The 24,715-nt window shown below is 52.9% G+C and overlaps 9 protein-coding genes across 9 annotated transcripts; 3 read left to right on the top strand and 6 right to left on the bottom strand.

Annotated features, from left to right (window-relative positions):
* Positions 1-2,289: 2,289 nt before the first annotated feature.
* Positions 2,290-2,681, bottom strand: BO97DRAFT_215636 (uncharacterized protein). Its single transcript, XM_025690607.1, has one exon. It carries the CDS (start codon positions 2,556-2,558, stop codon positions 2,325-2,327), a length of 234 nt encoding a protein of 77 aa, XP_025554696.1. The 5' UTR covers positions 2,559-2,681; the 3' UTR covers positions 2,290-2,324.
* A 907-nt stretch (positions 2,682-3,588) lies between these two features.
* On the bottom strand, positions 3,589-4,930 carry BO97DRAFT_215650 (Tvp18 family protein). The gene is made up of 5 exons (XM_025690608.1): positions 4,731-4,930; positions 4,647-4,662; positions 4,285-4,380; positions 3,891-4,237; positions 3,589-3,774 (listed from the first exon to the last, which is right to left on the bottom strand). Exons 1-4 carry the CDS (start codon positions 4,765-4,767, stop codon positions 3,937-3,939), a joined length of 450 nt encoding a protein of 149 aa, XP_025554695.1. The 5' UTR covers positions 4,768-4,930; the 3' UTR covers positions 3,589-3,774; positions 3,891-3,936.
* Positions 4,931-5,030: 100 nt separating this feature from the next.
* Positions 5,031-6,763, top strand: BO97DRAFT_215613 (uncharacterized protein). Its single transcript, XM_025690606.1, has 4 exons — positions 5,031-5,234; positions 5,285-5,333; positions 5,386-6,427; positions 6,484-6,763. The coding sequence occupies exons 1-4, from the start codon at positions 5,192-5,194 to the stop codon at positions 6,676-6,678; spliced, it is 1,329 nt and encodes a 442-aa protein (XP_025554694.1). The 5' UTR covers positions 5,031-5,191; the 3' UTR covers positions 6,679-6,763.
* On the bottom strand, positions 6,681-7,897 carry BO97DRAFT_475897 (uncharacterized protein). Its single transcript, XM_025700444.1, has 2 exons — positions 7,754-7,897; positions 6,681-7,701 (listed from the first exon to the last, which is right to left on the bottom strand). The coding sequence occupies exons 1-2, from the start codon at positions 7,855-7,857 to the stop codon at positions 6,849-6,851; spliced, it is 957 nt and encodes a 318-aa protein (XP_025554693.1). The 5' UTR covers positions 7,858-7,897; the 3' UTR covers positions 6,681-6,848.
* Positions 7,898-8,238: 341 nt separating this feature from the next.
* BO97DRAFT_338023 (hemolysin III family protein) lies at positions 8,239-9,198 on the top strand (the record flags this gene model as incomplete). Its single annotated transcript, XM_025691512.1, has 1 exon — positions 8,239-9,198. The coding sequence occupies one exon, from the start codon at positions 8,239-8,241 to the stop codon at positions 9,196-9,198; it is 960 nt and encodes a 319-aa protein (XP_025554692.1).
* Positions 9,199-10,626: 1,428 nt separating this feature from the next.
* Positions 10,627-14,024, top strand: BO97DRAFT_468441 (NAD(P)-binding protein; the record flags this gene model as incomplete). Its single annotated transcript, XM_025699741.1, has 7 exons — positions 10,627-11,097; positions 11,179-11,949; positions 12,031-12,075; positions 12,581-12,767; positions 12,872-13,065; positions 13,294-13,445; positions 13,652-14,024. 7 exons carry the CDS (start codon positions 10,627-10,629, stop codon positions 14,022-14,024), a joined length of 2,193 nt encoding a protein of 730 aa, XP_025554691.1.
* A 1,191-nt stretch (positions 14,025-15,215) lies between these two features.
* On the bottom strand, positions 15,216-16,525 carry BO97DRAFT_440930 (serine/threonine-protein kinase; the record flags this gene model as incomplete). Its single annotated transcript, XM_025698122.1, has 2 exons — positions 15,216-15,832; positions 15,892-16,525. 2 exons carry the CDS (start codon positions 16,523-16,525, stop codon positions 15,216-15,218), a joined length of 1,251 nt encoding a protein of 416 aa, XP_025554690.1.
* Positions 16,526-19,197: 2,672 nt separating this feature from the next.
* BO97DRAFT_215242 (uncharacterized protein) lies at positions 19,198-19,843 on the bottom strand. Its single transcript, XM_025690604.1, has 2 exons — positions 19,666-19,843; positions 19,198-19,605 (listed from the first exon to the last, which is right to left on the bottom strand). The coding sequence occupies exons 1-2, from the start codon at positions 19,748-19,750 to the stop codon at positions 19,397-19,399; spliced, it is 294 nt and encodes a 97-aa protein (XP_025554689.1). The 5' UTR covers positions 19,751-19,843; the 3' UTR covers positions 19,198-19,396.
* Positions 19,844-21,957: 2,114 nt separating this feature from the next.
* Positions 21,958-24,651, bottom strand: BO97DRAFT_403515 (putative serine/threonine protein kinase (Prp4)). Its single transcript, XM_025694757.1, has 3 exons — positions 23,880-24,651; positions 23,593-23,825; positions 21,958-23,538 (listed from the first exon to the last, which is right to left on the bottom strand). The coding sequence occupies exons 1-3, from the start codon at positions 24,611-24,613 to the stop codon at positions 22,067-22,069; spliced, it is 2,439 nt and encodes an 812-aa protein (XP_025554688.1). The 5' UTR covers positions 24,614-24,651; the 3' UTR covers positions 21,958-22,066.
* Positions 24,652-24,715: the final 64 nt, after the last annotated feature.

Raw genomic sequence — 24,715 nt, 5'->3', positions numbered from 1 at the left:
TGCAAATGTGAACTCTAACAAAAAGAGTAAAAGTGAATTGCTTACCGGCAGAGTTGGCGAGGGGCGAGGAAGCTGTCTGTGGAAATGCCTATGCGGGCGAGCTTTCAAGATTGGGATTTAGTAGGGGGATTGAAGGCCAGATAGTGTCAATTGGATGGCCAAACGAGGAGACGAGGATGAAGAGAGGAAAGATTATAGTGGTAGGGGAGAGATAAGGGTCAAAATATGAACAAGGGAGTAAATAGATAAAATTACAGACAAGGAAGAGTAGGGGAGGAAGAAAGAGGGGGGAAGGGGAGGAGGAAAGCAGAGGGGAGGAAGAAGATAGAAAGATAGTTACAGTAGGTAGCTGATGGATGATGTATGTGAGACAGACAGCCAGCGAACGAGAGTCCCGCAATGTGGCCGTAAAACCGACTAACCGCATCCTTTCCTGCCACGGCCCACCGCCCCGTCGCGTGACGTTTTCTGACGGCGCCCCGTCACTTCCTGTGCGGTATGGGAACCGTATGGTAACCGTTTTCCGGCTGTGAGCTAACGGTCTCTGTTGGTTGCATTTACACCTCTTCGTCTCTAAGCGGAGAACTTCGACCCTCCCAATGAACCTTGCAAGGTGAACCTTGAACCCTCTTTCTTCGCCAGGACCAGGTCCGATTTTTAGGTTTCCCATTTTTCTCTCTGTTCCAGTTCACCTCGTCGTGATTGGTCCTCGATCGTTGTCTCTCCCTATTTGCGTGAGATACCTGCCGTTCCACCACGATCGAGAGACAGATAAATAGTGCCTATCAATAAGCAAGTATATCGAGCAAAAGACCCTCGAGACGATCTGGCATTCGTCAGTCAGACCCGTCATTTATGCTTTAATATTTTCTTCTTTTCTCGCCTGCGCTGTACAGTAGCACCTTGCATTGCATTACTTGAGGCCTTTTTTCCTACTTTTGCATGCACTGTCCACTCTCACTCTCACTGAACAGGGTTTGCGGTTATCAGCTGCCTATAAATTTAGGCCCCTTTAGTACCCACGAGAGCTCAATAATAGCTCATACTGGCTAGGCTTTCCCCCGCCAGTCGTAACTTGGTATCGACTTGATGATCCCCCGGCGACCTATTTTGGCGCCTTTGACCTTGACTCCACAGCTTCCATTCGGCAGTTAACTGAAGGAGGGAAAATCCCTCGCCTTCCATATCTCTCTCGTGTTACGGCGGGGAACAGACCTGAAATTCCCTCTTTGCATTCCTTCGGTCTATCCGGTACTGGAATGGAATGCTAAAAGAAGAAAATAAATTATGTGATCGGGCCAGACCACGGTCCAGATGGAGCGCTGAGCCACCAGCGCCACGCTGCTAATATGGATATGCAACAGCATAGTAGTATCGACATCCAGGAACCTGCTTAGTGGACTCAACTTGAGGTGCTTCCCGGGTTCGATGATATCTGCACTAAGAAGGACTCCAGGTATCAAGATGTTATTGTGCATTTGCGCAACCCTTTCTGGGCGCAGATGCCAAATACTACCCCTCGTGTGGCGGTGCGGGCTGGCTGCACATGGGCCTGATCACACTAGTTTGGATGTTGCACAGCTGATGTGCTGGGCGAGTAAGGAAAGATGCATATATCCCTCATGGACCAGAGACAGCTTCATACAGGGAATGTGCATGCTATCAAATAGTGGCAGAGGCTTGGGCCCCGCGTCTATATCGTTGCCAGCATAGTTACAGTTGGGGTAAAGAAAAGGGCCAGTATGTGTCGACGCAGAAAACGAGAACTGTACTTCGTATCGGATTCGAGCTGATTGTATCGACTTGTATGTGACTGGCCACATCACCCCCTCAACCAAGCCCACCGCAACCGAGGCGGTGAACAGCCTGGACTCGACGGGCTCCACTTCATGATTGCATCATGAAGCCATCGCCGCCTTGGGCTTATCGTCCATAATGCCGGTCTTTTGCGATAGCAGGGTGTTATGATAGCAAGGCTGAACAGTGCATACCACCACTTGACTTCAATGTGAGTAATCATTTTGATCAACAACTAACTACCTACTCCAACATATCTAAGTCTTTCTGTCCGGAGCGTCACCTCAATATACTCAATTGAAATAACCACTATACAATGAATCCGCCTACCCTTTCCCATCCCTGAACAAACGTATAAGACCTATTACATACATCCGTGGAAATCCACCCACAAACAAACAATGAACCACGAATTATCAACCATGGTCAATGCCAGCCCTGCCATAAGATCCCTTAGATCCCTGGTCGACGCTAATTGTCGACTCCTGGCGCAACCATCACGCAAGCCCTAGAGCTCGATCAGATCTCTATACCCTGTATTCAGTAGCGCAACCCTTCCCATGACTCAGTCGCGAACTTATCCTTGCGCAAAAGCCCATCGGCGATAAGCCCACTATAACACAACTACATACCTCAAACGAAGAAACAACAACAAGGCAAAGAGACCCAACGAATGGCATCAACCAGATCCAATCCCCGCGTGCAACAAGGACCACGAGGGCCGGGACACTAGATTCTGGGCACTGCATCAACACAGACATTTTACCCTCACCGCGAGACCGACCGGATGACTCGAGGATCTTGACGGAGCGCCAATGAGCTTCGTTCCTATATTCAAGCTACGGACAACACATGGGACTACGTAGCTTAGGTACGGGAGGTATAAAGGTAGCTGGGAGCGTAAGTTGTTGCCTGGCCGGGCATGAAAGTAGTATTACCTAGGTATCCAGGACACACGTGGGCAGGGCCGCCATCCTCCCGCGATGGGTAAATGAAGACTTTCGCAGATAATCTAACGGGATTGCGGGCTGGATATGCATCTGCATGTCGACATCGGATCACGGTACTCGTACGCAAGTACCTCATGCAAGCCCGGGACCAGCACAGACGCCAACCGCGCCGCCCGAAGCGCGGGGTAAAGCGAACGTCCCTCGTCTTGTGGAGAGGGGCAACGAGGGGGTGATGCGTTGGTATGACGTATGGGCATTGCCCCTGAAGATGCGACTAATATTATAGTGCCTCCCAAGCGTTAGTTGTTGGAAATTGGGGTTTCGAGACGGTTGTTTGCACGATATGTGGGCAGCTGTAGGCGGTGAAAGTGGGTGTATAGTTGCGGACGACACATCACTTTCAGGGTTGAGGCATTACCTCTGGGCGCATCGACGAGAATCGGAGTTGACAGGACTTCGTCTGGAACCTAGCTGTTTTGGCGGAATAGTTCCTGTCCAGTCGCACCTGGAAGATCTGATCATGCGTACGATGTATAACGTCCCCGGGTTGTCAGGGAAAAGAGCGGCTCAGAAGGAGAATGCAAATACCCCTGCAGCCACATCTGGTTAGACTCTCAACCCACCCAGGAAATCTGGCTGAGCTTAGCTCCACTTTCCCCCAGTGACATTCTCCCAGGAGCATAAGTGATTGGCCTTGGAAAAAAGGAAAGTTCATATTCATCGCCAGATGGCTGGTAGGGTATTCGCTGCGGTGAAGTAATGGTTGTTACAGGTTTCATCTAGACTCATCACGAAGGACATCAACGAGGTGACAAAAGCCAAAAGCAAAGCAGAGAAATACAAGATAGGAAAGGCTCAAGCAGATCATCAGCAGCAGGCCTAGACTCCAGTGAAGTTCGATTAGGTCCCGCGAGAAGCAAAGCAAAGGAGTGCATGCCCCCTCCGTTGCAGCGACAATGGCAATATCAGCTAATCATCGCGCCACACTCAGTTTCGACTCAGAAAGCCTTCACGCCCCATTATTTGACTATTTTGCTGAATTGAACGGCCACTTATTAGCATTTTTCTTCTGCTTGTACGGAGACTGTAAAAGATGATTGTGCCTTGAAATCCTGGGCAAGCGCTGAGCGAGAACTTACTCACATACTAGAAGTGCTCTTTTTTTCTTACAAACCGAAGTTCGCAAGCTTTACACAATCATCTGCGCAAGCCCTTGGCCGCCCAGAGTCTTGCTGCTAACAAATTCCTGGCTCTTCGCAGCCGCCAGTGCGTAGAAGATAGCAGCAATCAGGAGCATAACAGCCGCAGCAATCAAGCTGGTGGCATACTTGAGTAAACTGAGAAACTGCACAACACTCATGACGGCGTACATCGAAGCGCGCATCCAGTTTGTTGTGAACTTGCGGATGAATTCGTCAAACTTGGGGGAGGTCGGACAGATTCGGAGCAAGAAAGGCACTTCGGTGAAGATCAGAATGAAGGCGGAAACACTGCACATGTAAGCCTTGTACTTCCTGCAGGTTATAGATTCGCTTACAGGCAAAGGACGCTGAAGATAATGATCACCGCATTGAACGTAAAGATGTTGGCGATTCCGAGAGCCAGGCACAAAATGATGCATATAACACCCGTCCTAATTCAGATCCCAGTCAGCCCTTGCTGCAATCAATCATCCCTTGTTCTTCTCCATGAATAGGCAGCAACTGGAGATATTGTAGAAGTGTCGCGTGTTGCCGTTGTTTGGGTAGATGGGCATTGGAAATGATCCCATCACGGAGCGCGCGCAGCGTTCATGTTGAGACGCCAGGCAGCAGTGATTCTTCTGCTTGGATTATGTTTGCCAGGCGCGCAGTCGAACGGAAGGAAAAGGAGTGACTGAGTAAACAGATCGCGACATACCATTGTCCATAAATACCTTAGCGATGAGATGTTAGCTCTTTATGTTCAAGAATCGGCCAAAGTGTAAACAATGCAAGTGCATACTGAAGTTTCTAGTCTTGAATTCCTCGGCGAGAGTCATGGTGGCGATTCACGATAGAATTTCACACGGAAGATGCTTGGTCTGGTGATGGTAAGTGGTATGAGTCGTAAGTAGCGGTTGTGCGATATCAGATAGATCTCCTATGCTGATCTGCAATACTCTAGGTTGCGGTAGATTGTAGGGCGATTGACAGATGATGATGGGGCCAGTTTGTCTATCCGACCGACCTCCTCACCGCTCTGGCAGAACCGGGGCGGAATCCGGGCACCCGCATTACTGCCATGGTTGATACTCCGCTTGAACTGACAGCCATAACGCCCACTACAGTTGTTTCTTGCATCTATCCCTGCACAGTGAGCCTATTGCCGGATTGAAGTCAGCTTCTGCATAGTGTATAGTGCTGGTATATGCTCTGTTGTACATATCCTCCAGGACCTTGTTTTCTATACACTCGATCTTGGATATGGAAACCACCGCAACCAAGCATAGCCGCAATGCTTCTAGATGTAAGGAGCTCCATACGAAGCAGTGGTCATTATACGCTAATACATGACAGCTTCCCGACCTCGTAGTACGACTAAGGGTCCCCTTGATCAAATAGACGAGTAGGCGATTGAAGTACTCTGTTGTCATCAAGGGACATGCTAATGAAACCAGCCCCCTCGGCACGGAGACGGTAAACACGTTAAGCTCACCCGAGCCAGCAGCTCAAACCGAGCTGTTCGGTGTCTCCTTTGACAATCTGGATCCACTTGCTCCCGACGAGCTGCCACCTACCGTGGAGAAAGACCTCTCTTTCCTGCTCCGTTACGAGATCTATCACTCCTTGTCACAGCTAGATATCCCACATGCATTGCGCTCCGAATTCATCGTTCCAACCTCAAGCGAGTCATTATCTTCAACGCTCCAAAGGCTTGAAAAACTGTTGGCGAAGGGTCATTTCTTACTGGCAGCTCATCTCAGTGGAACGATACTCGCGTCTTCTCTAATCAAGCCTACCGACATCAAGCGCATCTTTGCTTTGTTCTACACCCGATTAGCATGTCTTCAGCTCTCTGGGAACACCATCAATGCCGCACAGGAGTCCAAAGCCCTTGAGGATCTGACTTCCGCCTTCTACTACGTGGAGCCGTTGCCTGAGAAATCCGAGAAAGGCCCGAGCTATCCTCGCCATATCGTGCCATGGCCTCTCAGGGTTCTGGCTGTGCGACTCCAGAGTATCGGATTTGGCGATTCCCGTCGTGGCATTGGGGGTCTCTATGAGATTGGGCTAGAGGCGCGAAGGGAGATTCTGCGGCCAGACCTGAATCCGGCAGAGCGGCAGCTTTGGAGAGAGCGACTCGCGGATCTCGGGATCAGGAACGTCAATGCGCTGATCGAAATGGGCGACCTCAATGCGGCTAAACAAGCACTCGATAGCTTGCGTATGTCAGGCATAGATAAGGCATTCTGCACCTCGAGAAAGACGCTCCTATTAGTGATGATCGGCGATCTCGACAGTGCCAGACAATTGTGCAGCGAGGGAAGCGAAGCCGAACAGGGCTTCTTCAATGCCCTCCTCAGTATGGCTGAGGGCCAGTATAACACTGCAGCGGACGAATGGCGCAGTCTTCTGGAACGTGAGCGCTACAGACCCGACGAAGCTATCATTCAGCAGAATTTGGCGGTCTGTTTGTTGTATACCGGCCAACTGAATGAGGTGAGTCTTTCAATTGACAAGTCTGGTTTGGCTCGCGAGGCTAAACTTTACTCCAGGCCCGTGAAGTTCTAGAGTCTTTGGTCCAGAAAGAGCATTCATTTCCGAGTCTCGTGTATAACTTATCGACTGTCTATGAGCTGTGCTCTGAGAAGGCCGCCAAGCTCAAGAATGAGCTCGTCGAGACTGTAGCGAAACAGCCAGTGACGGGTGTTCTAAATCTGGACAGGCCCAGTGCAGACTTCAAGATATGATGATAACGATGCCTAACAACCCCGCTAATCGAGGAACCGATCGCGGCTCGACGCTATTCGTCAATATGCTATGGCTAAACCAATTCAAACATTTACCCTAGACCAAACGCCATATCCCCAAGCCCTAAAGCGCCATGCATTGATAAAGTGACAAAAGTGACCGTTCGTCATCACGCAGCCTCTTTGATAGGGGTCAAATTGACCGGCGGTTTCTGCTTCGGCCGCCTAATGATAATCTTGTCGCCTTCTTTCTGCCACCCGAGCTTCTCCATCTCCACCAGTTTCTCCCACGTCAAGTTCTTCTCTCCGGTGCAACCTTCTGTGATCCACTTGATATCCGTGTGGAGATAAGCCTTGCCCACGGCCTTGAGAGCGTGTCTCCTAACCCGGTCCTCAGCCCAGTTCATGACGGCGCGCATGTTGGAATCTACTCCCCTACGGATCCGCCAGAATATAACCCAGTCATCATGTGCGAGCGCATGCAAAGCTTCATCGACCACGGACGAATGGAACGCATACTTCCTCCGCGCACGTGCACGCAGCTCGTAAGCGGCGCCCAAGTCCTGTAGCCGGCAAGCATAATCGAGAATCTGGTACGAGATAACCTCCTTCAAGTCGGAGTCTGGCAGTGGATGCGATGGACTGTGGAGCTCTTCAATGAGGTATCGGAGGGAGGGAGAGTACGAGGGAGGATGTTGGGCTTGAATGGCGACCTTGACCGAGAAGAGATGGACTTGTTGGGAGAAAATATTAGGGATTGTGGATGCAGTGGCCAAGACGGCCTCTCGGAGCTTCCGAAGGGAGAGAAGAATAGTAGATAGCTCTGATGCTGGCGAGGGAGTGGTTGTTCCGGTTGGTTTCGAGGGGAGGGAAGCTGGCGGGTTCTTGGTTGCGTCATCCGAGGCGCTCTTGGGGAGAGAAGTCCAGGCGGCGTCCAAGTCTTTCGCATGACGAGCGCAGAACTCCATATATCTTTTAACAATACTGTCATAGTAATCCTTCTGAGCTTTGTGATCTAGCAATCTGCGCATGTCAGCCCGGCCGGCGGTGGGGGTTGGAAGGCGCGCAGGCGTACTTCCGGTCTCCTTTGGATACGAAGCCCACGGTCTCCAGGGAGTCTGCCACAGGCTTCAGGCGACTCCCTGAAGCCTTGCGCAGAAGCGGCGCTCGAGTAGCCATACTGAATGAGCGACGGGTTGTGTACAAATGGATTATTTTGAAGTCCGGGGCGGAGCAAGATGGTCGAGATGAAGCCATTCCTTATGCTATCGGCGTCGTGTTTGCAGGGTTTGCGCTGTTTGCTTCTCTTTGCCCCCCCAACAATGCCCGAGGAAGCGGCGAGTTTCCGCTGAATCCCAACCGACTTTCTTGTCCTTCGCCAACCCTTTTTGGGTCGTCATTTAGGGGGGAGCTCCGGTCATTCCTGGGCTATCTGATCTTGGACGCAAGCCATTTTGGGTATTCATTTCACGGTCACCGGTCCCTTCCTCCGTCCCCGACCTCATATCCAAGACCCGGAATCTGTCATTGTACAGTATCTGCATGCTGCATGTGAAGAAGATGTCCACTCGACAGCGTCACTCCACTCATGGCCAAGAGAAGGTCCCGGGCACGAGTCAGCCTGCTGCTGTGGCAGCTGCTGTGCTGGAGCAGCCTTCCAAAGTCCTCAAGAAGCTGCTTCACTGGGATGACCTCCCCCATTGGCAGCGCGATAACCAGCACATTCACAGCGGGTATCGGCCGGCCTCGTCTTCGTTTCTGGTTTCCTTCCAGTCGCTGACTTATCTTCACAATGAAACGGTCAATATCTACACGCACCTGCTACCGTCTTTGTTGGTCGTGCCGGCGGCCTTCGCACTGTATCGGGCACTAGGCCCCCGATATGAGACGGCGACCCAGGCGGATGTGATCGCCTTCGGCTGCTTCTTCGCCGGGGCGGCCTTCTGCCTGGGCATGTCCGCCACCTACCATACGATTTCGAATCATTCCCCAACGGTGGCGCGCATTGGCAACGCGTTCGACTACGCGGGCATTGTCGGGCTGACGGTGGGCAGTTTCATCCCCAGCGTCTACTTTGGCTTCTACTGTCAGCCCGCGCTGCAACGGCTCTACTGGAGCATGATCTGCACCATTGGGCTTGGCTGCGTGGTAGTCTCCATCTTTCCCCAGTTCCGGACTCCAGGCTGGCGACCGTTCCGGGCGGCGATGTTTGTCGGCATGGGCCTGTCAGCGGTGTTTCCCGTGATCCACGGATTACGCCTGTACGGGCTGGGGCAGATGACACGCCAGATCGGCCTCGGCTGGCTGGTGCTCCAAGGTCTCCTATACATTCTGGGGGCAGCGATCTATGCGGCTCGGGTCCCCGAACGATTGCGACCCGGCCAATTCGATCTGTGGGGAAGCTCCCATCAGATTTTTCACGTGCTAGTGGTCTGCGCCGCAATCGCTCATCTGACCGGGCTGCTGAAGGCGTTTGATTACAGACACAGCGGGTTCGCCGCCAACTGTTCTTGGGGCTGACGGTGATTCGCCGGCGAGGGAGTTTAGGATCGCACAAGGGGGAGGCGGGGGGAGTGAGTCGTTGTTGCCGGTCACCATCTCGGATATGTAGCCATAAATCGCATAATTTCTTTCTGGAATATTAGAACGCAAAGATGACCTGAGAATAGATGCTGACGTCGAAACACGGGATACGAGACATTCTGTCTAACACTTCAATTTCCACATTGCTTTGCTGACCATTGCAACATTCAATAGCAGAGGATATCTGAAGGACTGACGTTCTGATGTTCAAATGTTCAGATGTTCACCGCTTGCCCTGCAACATTTCAAACCGGGCAGACGAATAAGGCGGCACTCCCGCAATCAGTTTTACAGCTCACATGGGATGTGCTGGCCTGCATACCGATTCTTCATTTCCAGTGCTATTGGATGCTACGTCAGAGACAATAACCTCTTTTTCGCCTTGCAGTTTTGATTTTTGATTCCAGATTCCCCATTAAAGTTGGGGGGTGGGAAGAAGAGTGAACCCCTTCGACTGACTGGGCCTGACGAGCAAACGAAGCAATGTTGCACCTGAGCTTATTCCTTCTGTTGGACCTCTTACGTTAGAAAATAGACGAGGTCGATGGTTGGCCGTTCCAACAGCCAAGCAATGATGGGCGAAATCAAATCTGGCATAATCTCTTTTTTTTCTTTTTCTTTTTTTAATTTCTGACAAGTAAGATGAGAAGACCTCGAAGCAGAAAAGGGTCAGTTGGACACACACACACACACACACATCGGAAACCACGCCAGCTGCGAATGGACGCTCTCCCTCGACCCCCCTAGTCCGCCACGGCTTTTCTTTCTCCAAGCACGGTGGATCAGATGGGATGGTTCCAGGGTGTCACGACGGCTGACTTCATCTGCGCTTGCCGTCGATTTAGGGATTTCACGATACGAAGTTCAAGTCTTGCAGGGCCAGCCCACCAACCAGTCAGTCTGTCTTCTCTGTCTGTCAGTTGCAGTCAGCCCCAGCCCAGCAAACCAGCAAACCAGCAAACCGAGCCAGCGAAAGAGCCCGGCATCAAGAAGGGAAGGGGGGTTTGACTATTGTGGTATAAATAAGAAAAATGCGCGCTTGAGGTTCAAGCTTATCTTATACTTTTTTGTTTATATAAGGTTGATATTCCCCCATTCTTATAGCCTTGGGTTGACCTGTTGTCTCTGCCCTTTCGAACGTGCGCGCATTAGTGTATGTGTGTACCGTATATGTTCTATTATTTTTGATTTCTGTTTCCCCCTTCCCCCTTCTAGATCATCGAGCCCAAACCCTAGCCCCTCCCCCATACTCAAAACTGTTCAGCAGCGACGGACCCTCGGGGAGAAAAGGAGGTGGTCACACAAGGGACACACGGACACAAATAAAACAACAACCAACACTGCAAACGCCCAAAACAGGTATAGATGCTGGCGGAAACAGCATCGGTTATCAAAACCGAACCATCATCCCTCAGCACGACCACCAGCACCATCATCGATGCCCCGAAACTGCGGGCTGCGTGCGAGAATTGTCGCCAGTCCAAGGTCAAGTGCAACCTGTCGGCCGGGGCCGGGGGCAAGGAGACCTGCATTCGGTGTCTGCGGCATGGTTTGACCTGTCGGTATCGCGTCGCCAATCGGTCTGGAAAGCCCAAGGGGAGCAAGAACCGGGCGACCTTGCGGAAGTTGGGCCAGCTGCAGCAACAGCAACACGAGGAACCTCGCAAGCCGATGATGGCTGTGGGAGGAGGAGGAGGAGGAGGAGGAGGGGGTGGGGGTGGGGGTGGTAGAGGAGGGAATATGCATACTCATACTTTCATGAATGGGTGGAATACTATCGAGGTGTTTGCGCGGAGTCAACCGCCTTCGGTGGTGGATGGCGCAGGGGAAGAGCCGGTGAGTCTTCTACTCGTAAGGGACTGATGAGTGTGAGAGTAAACGCTAACGAGGCATTCCCTTTGGTCTTGGTCTACAAAGAGTCCCCATGATACCAGTCAACCCAGCCAGTCCAACAGTCCTGATAGTCAAGGGGTCAGCATGACGGACGTGTCGTCATTACTGGATGAGTCGCCCTCGACGCAGCCGCACTTTAGATATCCTTCTTGTCTCGGGGGGCATGGCAATGGGGACCCGATGCCGCCGCCGCACGGGGCATATGTGCCACCAACACCGCCACCGCCCATCTTTGACCAGACGACCACCTCTTCCTCGATGTCACCGATATTCCTGCAGAAGGAGTTCATCACCAAGGGCCTAACCAGCTGTCCGCTGGCGGTGCACATCCAGCCGACGTGCGACTGCGGGGATGCGCTCGTGTTCCATATGAACCGACTCCGCCCGGTGACGATGGTGCACCACCCGCGGTTCGACCTGCTCCTGCAAGCGATTCAGACGGCGCTCGCGGCGTGCCGGGCCTTCCTCCAGTGTCCGGGCTGCCACAAGGACGGCACGCGCCTGCTGTACGCGGCGTCGATTGTAGACTTCACGGTGCAGCTATTCGACTTCGCGATCCCCTACGAGCTGGCGCAACCGCTGTCGACGGCGCCACAGCCCCCTCTCCCAGCCGTGACGGCGACAAACGACCCCGGCCTGATGGTCGGCTACGGCGAGTACGAGATCGCCAGCGAGGAGACGCGGCGTATTCGGCGATTCCTGCTCCGGGGCCGCCTGCTGCAGTGCCGGGAGGTGGTGGGCTTGCTGCAGGAGACGGTAGACGTCAGTCGGCGGCAACACGACATGCGCAGCCCGGTGGTGGCGGCGACGGGGGCGGCGGCGACGGGGGCGGCGGCCGAATTCTCCCCTTCGGCAGGAATGCTGACGACCAGCGAGAATGGGGAGCTGATCCAGCAGATCCTCGGGGGACACAATACGACGGTGGATGCGTTTCTGCGGGCCATGTCGGAGGACGGGTGTATGTGCTGCTGCTGCTGCGAGAAGTGAACCACCACTACCACCACCACCAGCAGCTCCCTCAACGCAGTCTAGCGTCGAAGCTCCCTCCAGTTGAAAGTAATTAGTAGTGATACCCTCCCTGGTCGTACAATTGAAAGTTCTTTCTGCAAGTTCTGTGTAGTCGACACGAGACATGGTGGGCAGAATGCTACAATCGAACACGAGATGTCGTGGACAAAGAGGGGGATACCAAGTACCGAGATACTACATAGGATTGTAACGAAGTAAGCAATGTGTTACCCCATGGCCGGACCTTTTGGCAGTAGGGGGTGTCTACTTCCGGACATCCCAACCGAGCGGTTGGTTTGTTCCCGGGTAGATTGAGCCGAGGCATTTGTTCCCCGCATATCACCATCAACTCATTGAAGCATATAGTTCATCCTTCCGAAGACTCACACCTCACCCTCCCCTACAACAACCAACCCAGACCCTTCACCGCAACCCTAGAAGAATGGACCGCCTCTCCCAGCTGAACTCCCACCTAACCTACCCGGCCGGCCTCCTAGCCAACCAAGTGGCCCTGATCACCGGCGCCGCGCAAGGCATCGGCGCCGAGACGGCGCGGCTGTTCGCGAACGAAGGCGCGCAGGTCGTGATCGCAGACGTTGACGCCGGTATTCCCCTTGCACCTTACCCGAATCCAACCCCCCAATCCCAAATCCCAAATCCCAAATCCCAACAACCGAATCCAAATCAAACCCCACTAACAAACCGAAAGAGAAATCCCGCGCCCTAGCGGAGGAACTCAACACCAAGCACAACAACCCCACCACCGCGCTCGCCGTGCCAGGCGACCTCACCAGCGAGGCCTACATCGAGCAGCTCGTCGCGCAGACCGCGGCCTTCGGCGGCGGCAAGATCCACATCCTCGTCAACAACGCCGGCTTCACCTGGGATGCGGTCATCCACAAGGTACAGTACATACCTCCTATACCTGCTTTCCCCCACCAGATAGATAGGGAAAGTGGGAGGGAGGCGTTATGGGGGGAGAACCCCCCATACCCCCCCTTTCTTTCAGCTTCCTGGCACCCTCTATCATATAGAGAGGGAGGGAAATGTTATGGGGGGAGAACCCCCCATACCCCCCCTTTCTTTCAGCTTCCTGGCACCGCCACCAATCCATAAACTAATACTCGGTAGATGACAAACAAGCAATGGGCCAGCATGCTGGCGGTGCACGCCACGGCGCCGTTCCAGCTGGTGCGCGCGGCGGCGCGCTACTTCCGGGTCGCGGACGGCGCGAGCCGCTGCATCGTCAATATCAGCTCCACGAGCGGGGTGCACGGTAATGCGTGAGTGCCCTTTTCCAGGGAGTTGAAAAGAAGGGGGGGGTATGGGGGGTTCTCCCCCCCATATACACTTCCCTGACTCTCTATTCAAAGAGGGTGCCAGGGAGCTGAAAAGAAGGGGGGGTATGGGGGGTTCTCCCCCCATGAACGCCTCCCTCCCCACCTCACTACTCTCTGAGATTACGACTAACTGATCAATGGTGGAATAGGGGCCAGGCGAACTACGCAGCGGCGAAAGCAGCGGTGACGGGGCTGACGAAGACGATCGCGAAGGAATGGGGCCCGCGGTTCGGGGTGCGGGCCAACACGGTGGCGTTCGGACACGTGCAGACGCGGCTGACGGCGGCGAAGGAGGGCGGGGCGGAGATGGCGACGGCGGACGGCGAGCGGGTTGCGCTGGGGATCCCGGGGGCGCAGTTGGCTGCTCGGCGGGGCGCCGGGGGTGCCGCGTACCCTGATATCCCGCTGGGGCGGCCGGCGAGCGCGGCGGAGGCGGCGCGGGCGGTGCTGGCGGTTGCGAGTCCGCTGTTTGCGTATGTCACTGGGGAGACGGTGCGGGTTACTGGGGGACGGAATATGTAGTTTCTGGTCATACCCCTGTTCCCTGTATTTAGATGGGAGTGCTAGGGAGCTGAAATGGGGGTATACGCTATCCTCCGGTGTGAATGCGGGCGCCAGGAAGCTGAAAGAAAGGGGGGGGTTTGGGGGGTTCTCCCCCCAAAACGCTACTCTCTCTGGGAATCAATGGGAGTTGACTGGGAAGCTGAAAGAAAGGGGGGGTTTGGGGGGTTCTCCCCCCAAAACGTTATTACCTTGAGGTGGTTGTACTTGGGGCTGTGTATAGTGTTGTACTTAGTGGTGTATATATCGGTTACATTTAGGGGTGTAGAGGTAGTCATGGTTGTACTTTAGGGGTTATGTAGGTGAGAGATGAAAGAGAACTGCGATTCAGAAGTCGCATCATTCATAATACACTAGTATACAAGACAACTAACACGTTGCCTAATATCAAGACATCAAGATGACCTCATGTCTTCAAGACGGTAACACGAGCTGGAGGCAGGTTGCCTGACCACGCAAGGCTCCAACAAAAGTATAGAAATCGAGTGTCCACGACGTATTCAGGGAGTAGGATCGTGGTGTTGGAAAGGTATTCGAGAAGAGGTCAGGTTGGAAGGGATAGTCAAAGAGTAGTAAGGTAGTAAGATAGCCATGGAATCGACTCGAAGGGTCAAGTAGGTCATCAGAATCAGAACCATAATCAGCAGACTATGTAATTATGTATAAGTATGAAGTATCAAGCAACTCCAACGAAATCCGGGGTATTTTCTTTTCTTTAAATGCCATCGCCCAATTCAACGCCAACAAGTGTATCACCCGAGTCAACCCGAGCAAAAGCCCACCCAAGTGTAACCATTAATAAAACAATGCACTGCCGCCAAAAGGCAACAATCACTGCCCTCGAAGACAGACGCGCAATCCCGACCCAAGCAATTTATGCTGGATAAAATAAGGCTGTCGCTGCAACTGCAAGCAACCGAACACGGCAATTTATGCCAAAAACAAAAGGGTATAGTAAATCCAATCCGGAAGTAGGCGTATGTCCAAAGAATGTAGTAGAGTGAAATCTCCTGGCTGTCCTGTGGAAATAATACAGTCGAACAGTGAACAGGAACAGTCGAATAAGCGAAGAATCCAGGCGGATGTCGAATGCCGTTAATCATGACCTGCGTTAAGTGCTTTTGTTGGTGTTTGTTTTTGTGTGTCGCGGATTCAATAAACAGGAATCAAATTATAAGGAATGACATGTCCCTCGGAAACCTGGATAGGCTCCGAAGGATAGAACTCCTTGCAGTCTTCGGCCTCGAACCCCACCGAAGACATCGACGAGACACTATCCATGTCCGGATAGCCTTCGGTGAAGGATGAAGCACTGGAGACCACCGAGCTCGAGAAGTCGGAGTACTGGGAAGAACCAGAGGAAACAGAGGACTGGGTGTTGAAGGCATCCACGGGCCCTGGCACCGGGACAGGGCTGTTGAGGTAGTCAACGGGCATGGGTCCGCTCGTAGACCAGGGGATAACAGGGTTCATGGTGAACCGTGGGCAATCCATGATCACCTGACGGAGCTCCGGAATGGTAATCCGTTTGGCAGGGTCGCACTCGAAGATGCGGCTGAGAATACAAATCATTTCATCGGACAGGGGCAGGATGGACTTGAGAAAGTACGGATCCTTGAGATAGGCCCGGAAGGTCGAATCCTCGATCGAGGCCCGCTTCCACGGGTTGCGGCCAGTGGTCAGGTTCACCAGGATCACCCCGAGACTCCACACATCGTTCGGCGCCGATTCGTAGCACGTCACCGATCGCGAGCTTGGTTGCTGACATTCTGGATCCCGTCAGCCACTGTCCACCCACCGCCAGTTACACGCACACACACAAACATACCTGGAGACATGTAGAAGGTCGACCCGCAACCAAAGTCGGACGTCAGATAGTCGGTCGTCGCCAAGCCAAAGTCCGCCAACTTGACGGTGAGGCCCTGGTCCGTCACCAGGATGTTTTCCGGCTTCAGGTCCCGGTGGTAGATTCCCATGGAATGGCAGAAGTGAACGGCGTCCAGGATTTGCAGAAACACGCGCTTGACCAGCGGGTCGTTGCCCACGAAATTACCCTTCTCGGTGATGCTGGAGAACAAATCGCCCTCGGGGCAGAACTCGATGACCACATAGGTGCAGTCCACCGAGTCCATGATGCGCACCAAGGAGACCACGTTGGGGTGTTGGCTGGCCAGGTGGTGGAGCTTGATCTCCCGCTGCTGGAACTTGAGCTGGCGGGCATCCAGTCCGGACTTGTTGAGGGCCTTGACAGCATACAGGACATTGGTATGAATGTCGACGGCCGTGTAGACCACACCATAGGCGCCTACGCCTAGGATGCTGGTGAGTTCCAGCCGGTTGGCCAGGAGTAATCCCAAGCGGTCTTCCGGAGCATAGCAGCGGGAGATGGGCGGAGTGGGGGGCGGAGTTGGCAGTATGGGGGGATACATGCCGAAGACGGGGGAAGGGGGAAGCATGAGCATAAGGACGGTGAAGAGACTGGAGCGTAAGACAACACACACGAGTCTCTTGTCAAAGGTAAAGTGAAGTAAGTGGGTGAGAGGAGGGAGAAACACAGTAAGGGACGGTTGATATAAATCCTGGGGATTCCGAAGTCCGGGTGGCGGGATTGTCAAGTTCAAGTCATCCAAAATCCAGAGGAACGGGAAAGAGAGAGTCGCCTTCTGTCCAGTTGCGATACTTCAGGGAGCCATTGAAGGAATGGAAATCTGGTGGTGGTTGAGCAAATAGGTAAGGCAATCAAGAGATCCTAGGGCGGGAATGTCCAATGGATGTTGTGTCGGAGTGGAGGGAATATGGAAATATTCTCCTTGTGTTTTTGCCTCTCTTTTAGTGGGGGGGAGGAGGCGTGAGAACCAGTGGCAATCCGGGCGGAAAGTTGTACAGTACGGCCAGGGATGCGATCCAGAAGATTGTAGTTCCGATGGGGGCCAGAGGGATGATAGTTAATAATGGTCGAGCAAGGCGAGTAAGTAGTTTTAGGGGGTGTGGTGGGTGGATGATGGGGGGGGGGGGGGGGTGGAGGGTTGTGTGTTATGCGCAAGGGAAAGGGGGGGAGGGATGTGGTTGATGTGCACCGACTATATAAGCATAGAAGGAAAGAAGGAAACAAGAAGATGATACAGCGTCCAAGGGGGCAAAGAGAGAGAGAGCGCGCGTGAGAAGAGAGAAAGGGAAGAGGGCGAGGGAAAAAGGAGAGGGGAAACAATAATAGAGAGCCGTGAGATTAATACGGGGTCGGTCGGTAGATAGGTACGTAGGTACGTAGTAGGTAGAAAGGTAAATAGGCAAGTAGATAGTCTAAGTAGGGCAGGTTGTAGTAAAAATAAGTAAAAATAAAACCATTTGGGGGAGGGAAGGAGGGAAAGGGTAAAGATGGGCGGATGATGATAAGGAGGTGAGAATTAATTCCACGGAGTTTAGACTCGTGGCCAGAGCCACCACAGCGGTTCCCAGGCGAATCAAGGTGGGTTACAGACCCCCCCCAGACTCCACCCACTACTAATGTATGATGCTTAGACTGGATGGAACCAACTCTTTCTCTCCAGCTAAAACTGCTCCGAGGGAGGCGAACAATAATAATAATAATTAATAGAACTGAGCCTGGGCGGATCCATCATGAATCCACTATCCAGTGGGTTCCGGTGGTGGTTCCTTTCCCCCCTCCCCTCCTACGTAAGAGGTCGGTAGAGTTGATCGAATAACCATTACTTAGTAACTATGGAATACTGTCAGAGAGATAGGAGAGAGAGAGAGGGAGAGAGAGAGAAATGACGGTGCACGGAGAGAGCCGGGAAACGGTCAGCAGACTAGAGAAGACACAATAGGAAGTGAGGGCCACAATGGATGAAGGCTGCCACCACCACTACTTACTACTTTCATTGACAATAGCTACTATACACACAAGAACAACAAGAACAACAGCCTATAATAAACCATGAAACCACCTACAACATCACAACCTCATCATCGTCATCATTCTTGCCATCATCACCTTCTTCATCATACCGATCATCATCCTTTCTCCGATCTGCTCCCTCAACTACTCCCTCTCCTCTCCCCGAGGCGGTGTAGGTGTGACAGGTCTCGTTCTCTACCCAGAATAATTAATTAGTATCACCGAGTCCCCACCGTCCATCATGCACATCCCATTCGATGCCCACTTCCCAGCCTGGCCCGGGCGGAATCGATGGAACTGATCAGTCCTCGACCGCCCTGCTTTATTGGCTGAAAGCAGGCTGCAACTGGGATGAATAAATCCGCCGCCCCTCGAGTCCTATTGGCACAAATCCACCCAGAGACACACACACACACTTACTCAAGTTCACACACAACTGGCACACACACCACACACAATCATCACCTCCACGGGATTGCTGGATTGGAACGGGGCGGCAATGGCTCCATAAGTTCCATCTGGCCTGCGACGGTTCGAGCAACAGACCAAGATCCTGACCCTGGTTCCAGCCTTTCCTTCCCGCGGGTAAATCCTTCCTTCTTTTCTTTCTTTCTCTTGCTTTCCCTTCTCTTTCGCCCCGTTGGCTGACTTGGATGGAGTGGCCGGAATGAGGCTGGAGGATACAAGCAAGCCTACCTAGTCTAGTCTAGTTTAGGAGGAGGAGGAGGGAGGGGGGCACGCGTGGAGATGTTGGGAAATGGGAATGAAAGGGAAGAAAGAAGTACGGTAGGTCAGTCAAGCTTGCCCCACTACAGACCCTCTCCCCCCTCGGGTGATGGTCCATTGTTTCGCGTTCTTGACAGGGCACGACCGATCTGGGGGTTTGACGGGCTGATGATGGCTAAAGGCTGAAGGACGGGAGTAAGTCTTCGCCAGTCAGGTTTCCGGGATAGTCTGGGTAGGGAGTCTGTATACCGTCTTGCTGTGGTAGACTTTGTAGAGTAAGTAAAGTTTCTTGGTCCGTACTGCCAGCTCATCCCTCCCTTTAATGGGTTACTCAGCTAAAGGAGAAACCTGAAGGGCTCACAGTTTGAACGGGTATCTATACGAAACCTCGAATCAAACAAGGGACAGGCGGGAGGGCGTGCCCTGTCGAGGAGTCAACCAAGAACTATGACTACTCCCTCCTCCGTGCCCTACTCATCCACACCGTCTTTTCTGGCTCCGCCGAACGTAGTCAATTCACAATTCAACTCTGTTCCCAGCAAGCCGAAGTCTATATTGAACTGACTGGCAAAGTACAGCAGCGAGAGAGAAAACCTTCCCAGCGGCCTCCAGGCTCAGTTCAACTCAATCCATGTCTTCCCACTATCCCGAATGTAAAGTGAGGCGATGGGGATCAGACCAATGACAGGGCGGTTCGTCTGCATCGGGGCTAGTGGTTCGGATGACTGGCTCGGCGGCTGATGATTGGCTGCTTTGCTGCCACGTTGGGTGTCCGAGTCTGTGTCCGGTCTTTTGCGGGTTGCACGGGCCAGCAGATTCGAATCCTGGCAGCCAGGCAGGAGAACCCGTCAGTTCCAGACCTGTCCAGTCCCTCAAGATATAAAAAGCAATCAGGGGACTCCTCCCCCCAATCAGGGACTGACTAACCAAGTAGACGTCAGTAAATAAGCTAGTTAGCTCTCTACTGTACATACATACCTATTAAACTACCAACAAACGAAGCAAGAAGTAAGCAAGCAAGCAAGCAAGCAAGCAAGCCAGAGTGAGACACCAAATGTATCATCACCCTCCCTTCCTTCTCGGAGAATTCCCAATTGGGCCATGGCTATGCTTCAAGTATCGTTCAAACTCAATCGATAGCCGTACTGCAAAGGCGCCCGTAGATTCGTAGACTGGGAGGGAAAGTTCCGCGCTGACACGCTGTTTGTTGCGCTGCGCCCTGGGGAGGGTTGGTGGAAGTATATTTCGCTCATCCCGTGACCTCGCCTCCAGCCTTCATGTATGTAATGTACCATACATGTAGGTGTACAAACAGACAGACAGACACACTAGGTGGTTCTTGAGCAAGTGCCGTGCTGTACATACATGTACTCCATGTACATACATGTGGGCTACAAGCTGCAAACAGACCCATTTTGGCGGCCAACTGCACATCACCCAGAACACGCACTTGCAGGAGGATGGGAAGAATGGGATGCAATGCTTATTGGGGGCCTGAACTACTGCATGCCCAGGGAGGTATGACTTGATTGAGGAGTCATTCGACCCGTTCACAGCTTAGTATATGTCACTATACTCCATGAGTAGGGTCTAGTCTATACTCACCTTCTCCTCCTACATATAGTTTGTATGAGCACGACCTAACTACTGTATGTATTCTCGATCAGCAAAGATAAATACACCACTACATCCTCCCCAACCCAAATCTCAATCAAACACAACCACCCACATCTCAGATGCATGTCGTCTACCGAAATCCAACCCCCCTACATAAATATCCACGCAGCATGATATCATCAATACTCCGCGGTTTCATCCCGGCCTGTAGATCTCTCCCCGTGAACCGGACCAGATCCAAACCGTCCGTCGCCAAACAATGACAACCGCCTTTGTTCGTTTGCCGAAGGAAAGTTTGCTTCAAACCTGACTCGTAAGATTGCTTGCTGCTTGCTTGCCTGCTTGCTTGCATCGGTCCAGTTTCCTCATCTCCAGACCGACAATAATCAAAAGTCTTACTAAGTATCAAGATAGACCCTGCAATTACCCAGCCCAGCCATCAGGAACAACCCATTTACTAGCACAGCTCAGCTCAGCTAGTAGAGCATCAACAAAGAAACGTTCCCATCCGAGGTTCTCCAAACCACACCTCCCCAACACAGTATCTCCTGTACAGTAAAGAATGCTCCTCAAGCCCGTAAAAACACAGACACCACACCAGACACCACAATTCCATCACCAAATACCAAGTAGCGAGGCAAGCAGGTAGGGCTAAGTAAGTAAGTAACACAGCTGGAGCCTCACCAACCCACACCTATAGCACAAAGCATCCATCCACATGATTCGCACAGCACAGCACAGCCTTCCTCCCTCCCTCCCTCCCTCCCTTCCTACCTTCCACGCGGCCAGCCTTACAGCATTACATTGTACAATCCAATCCAATCCACTCCGATGCGATGCGATGCGATGCGATACAGGTAGAGAAGAAAGAAAATCGGGTCTGAATCCCTTCTTCCTCCATCGACATAATCTACGGTAGTTACCATATATCATATGAAGTCCAGTACCCTAAACACCTACCACCAACTGGAAGAACACAATGAACTAAAAGAAACAGAGTCAACCCAGAGTCAACCACCACAGCCAGCTGCTATCTACCTAGCTAGCAAGCTAGCAACTTATCACCACCACCGATAGTAGGTAGAAAAAAGCCCGACCCCCGGTTCAGGCAACCCATTCTGACCCGCTAATGACGGTGGTGGAGTACAGTAGAACGGGGCACATTGCGGAGGTCAGTGACTGATTCATCTGCGGGCGGTGGTGGCTGGGTAACCCAGCCCACTGGCAGCCTTTCCACCTTACCACTCTATTGCAACTTAACGGTTTACCCAGTACGTACTGTACGTGCCAGTTGCCACTGACAAACCCAGAATCCGGGGCGGGGTGGGACCGAGCTTCTTTGCTGCGCCTTCTTTTCTGTCTACTTTGACAGGAAGAACTAAAAGGAATTTCCCTGGTGTGGCTGCTGCCACGCCACCTACCTAGATCCATGATGCTGCAAACAGTCGTTGTCTGAAGTCATCTACTATGTCCTAAGTATGGTACGAACATACGTCTTCCCGTTTTTTGCTTCCAGCGTTCAGCTTCCATTCTTCGGGTCGGCTCCCCTCACCAGTGGCGAAAGTGCAAAAGTCCCTCGGAGTCATATTCGATGGATGCCTGAAGCATATGCGATCGTGACTGTAAGTATCACGGATTCGATGGAAATAAACACCGATGCATACATTACTGCTAAGATATGTGTGTGCAGTTGTACCAAGTACCACCATGACTAAATATGTACAAATCATCTCCGAACCACTAGCAAAACTCGCCCCAACTATTACACCTTCGGTCGCGAGATGAACGGATGTCGCAACGCCTCCGCCGGCGTGCATCGCTTCTCCGGATTGAGGTTCAGGCAACGTTCCAGCAGGTCCAAGAACAACGTCAGCTCCTTGGTTTCGCTCTCCGTCATTCCGCGGGTCCCCTTGCCCATCAGCCGCGTCCGCAGATCGCGCGTCGGCTTCTTGAAGTCCATCATCCGTACCACCGGACGCCCCGTGATCTTGTCCTCCTCCTGGCTGTGGAAATTCAGCATATCGTCGAAGTGCAGGTGCGCCAGCGACCCGCGCCGGAGGAGCTTCGGCGGGTATTTGCCACGGCATTCCATGATCGAGCGTAGCATCTGATTGTTGTTTCGCCCCGTAAAAAGGATCTTCCCCGTAGCGATCTCGAATAAGGTGCAGCCAATCGACCATACATCGATGGCGTGATCGTACGGGATCCCCAGGATGATCTCCGGCGCCCGGTAGAACCGACTGACCAAGTATGGCGTTATTTCGTTATCCGTCGCCGGGGACGCTGACCCCAGGTCACACACCTTGAGAACATTGTAGTGCTCATTGACCAGGAGATTATCGGGCTTCAGATCGGCGTGCAGAATGTTGCACTTACGAAACAAGCTGAGACCCAAAAAGATTTGCTGCGCATAAACCCGGATCGCCGTGAGATTCAGCCCGGTGTCGCGGCCCTTCTTGTTTACAAGCTCCCGCAGGTTCATGCCCAGGTTCTCAAACACCATGCACAAGTGGCCCTTGTGCTCGAAATACCGCTCGAATCTGATGACGTGTTTCTTGTCCTCGGGGTCCGCCTCGCGGAGTTGCTCCAAAATACCAATTTCCTTCATGCCCGCTTTCCGCATCGTGTCGTTTTGACGGATGATCTTGATCGCAACCAAACCGCCAGTCTTCGAGTCGGTGGCGCGCACTACAGATGAAAACATGCCTTTGCCAAGATTCTGCTGCACATGGTATCGCCCATTGATCAACTCACCGAGCCGCACATTGTAATAACCCTCCGGATCGTCCCAATTGTCCAGCATACTGACGTCCAGCTCTTTGGGCTGTGGAATGGCGGACATGGCCGAGGCATGCGTAGGCTGCGCCGTGTCACGCGGATCTTCGGCGAACATATCGTCGTCATCGTCCTCCGCAAACATATCGTAGGGATCTCTCGCCTTGGCTTGTGGTACAGGCTGCTCCGCATCAGGGAGCAAGATGTCCTGTTTGGTCGTTTGAGTTTCATCATAAGCCGCCGCGGAAACATCCTCGGTTGAGCTGCGAGTATCGTGCTTTTCCTTTTCGGCTCTCATGTCCATTGTAGGGTCGTAGTCTGCTGCGGAAACTTCATCTTTATCCGCACCATCTACAGGTGCACCGTTGTTAAGCGAACCATCTTCCTTGTCAACTCTGAAATCAGGGAAAGAATCCGGACTGTCATTAGGCGTTTGAGGAGCCGACTGCGGTGCTGCATCTAAGAAGCTAGTCAGCTTTCGGGACTCTCTGCTACAGCACAATTTCAGCTTACCTGAAAGAGCGCTATTCGTGGTAACGGAAGCGACCGTCTCAGCGCTCGGGGTTGCTGAATCCCTATCACTTCCAATCTGGAGAGCCTGCAGACGCAACGGCGTCGCTTGACCACGGTATTTCGCGCGGATAGCCTCACGCCGTTTGCGACGAGCTTCCAATTGGGCGGCCTCATCCACTGGTTCGACAGGCTGTTGCTCCTCCTGGGTTTCGGAAGGTTGCGCATTATTCACACTGGACAATCTGTTAATACGTCCCTCCTGAACGAAGCCCAGCCAATCGACATACCTGTTAAGACGATCACTAGAGGTCCCAGAGTTTTGATGCACCTGAGGTTTCTGAATTTCAGCATGTGGTTTTAGATCCCGAGCGACGACTGGAGGATTCCCCCGCTCGCTCACTGACTGTTCAATAGAAGTCCTCCTTCTATAATCGCGAGACGCGACGTTATCACCTCTCTGGACTTCCCACTCATCCCCAGAGTACTGCTTTGGTTTCCGCACTTCGCGGAAGGGCGATCGGCTGCGGGTGCGGGCACGTTTGTCCCTGCGACGATCCGAGTCGTCGCTATATCGAAGACCCTCGCCAAAGTTCTCTTCCCGATCATAGTCGTAGTAGGGCCTGGCTCGGCGGTGAGATTGCCCGCTGCGGCCGGCGTACCTACTATCATCGTATCGGGACCCGACGCGGCGGGCGGGTTCGTATCGGGATCGGCGGTCGTCATGTTCATAGTCACGATCATAGCCATCGTCCCGGCGACGTTTGTAGCCTCTGTAATCGCGGTACGGGGAGCGGGACCGGGTGCGGGAGGGCGATCTGGTTCTGGTCCTCGACCTCCGGTGGCGGGGCGATCTGCTCAACGAAGCTGGTGATCTGGGGGCGGATGAACTAGCTCTGGTGGGACGGTCAATGCTGCTGCCATTAAGAGGAAGTTGCGACGTAGTTGCCTTCGTCTCTGAACCTGATTCGATGATCTCACCCTCAGAAGGGGTCGACGGAGACCTCGACCTGCGTGATGCCATTGCGTCTGCCAAGAGAGATTTGCTTTCTCTCAACGAAGTGTGACTAGATAGACAACCGGCCTTTTCGCGCAGCTTCAGACAAGAGGGAAGAAGGACTTCCGG

Source organism: Aspergillus homomorphus (genome assembly GCF_003184865.1).
Source record: "Aspergillus homomorphus CBS 101889 unplaced genomic scaffold BO97scaffold_5, whole genome shotgun sequence".
Lineage (NCBI taxonomy): Eukaryota > Fungi > Ascomycota > Eurotiomycetes > Eurotiales > Aspergillaceae > Aspergillus > Aspergillus homomorphus.
This window is presented reverse-complemented; position numbering and strand designations above follow the sequence as displayed.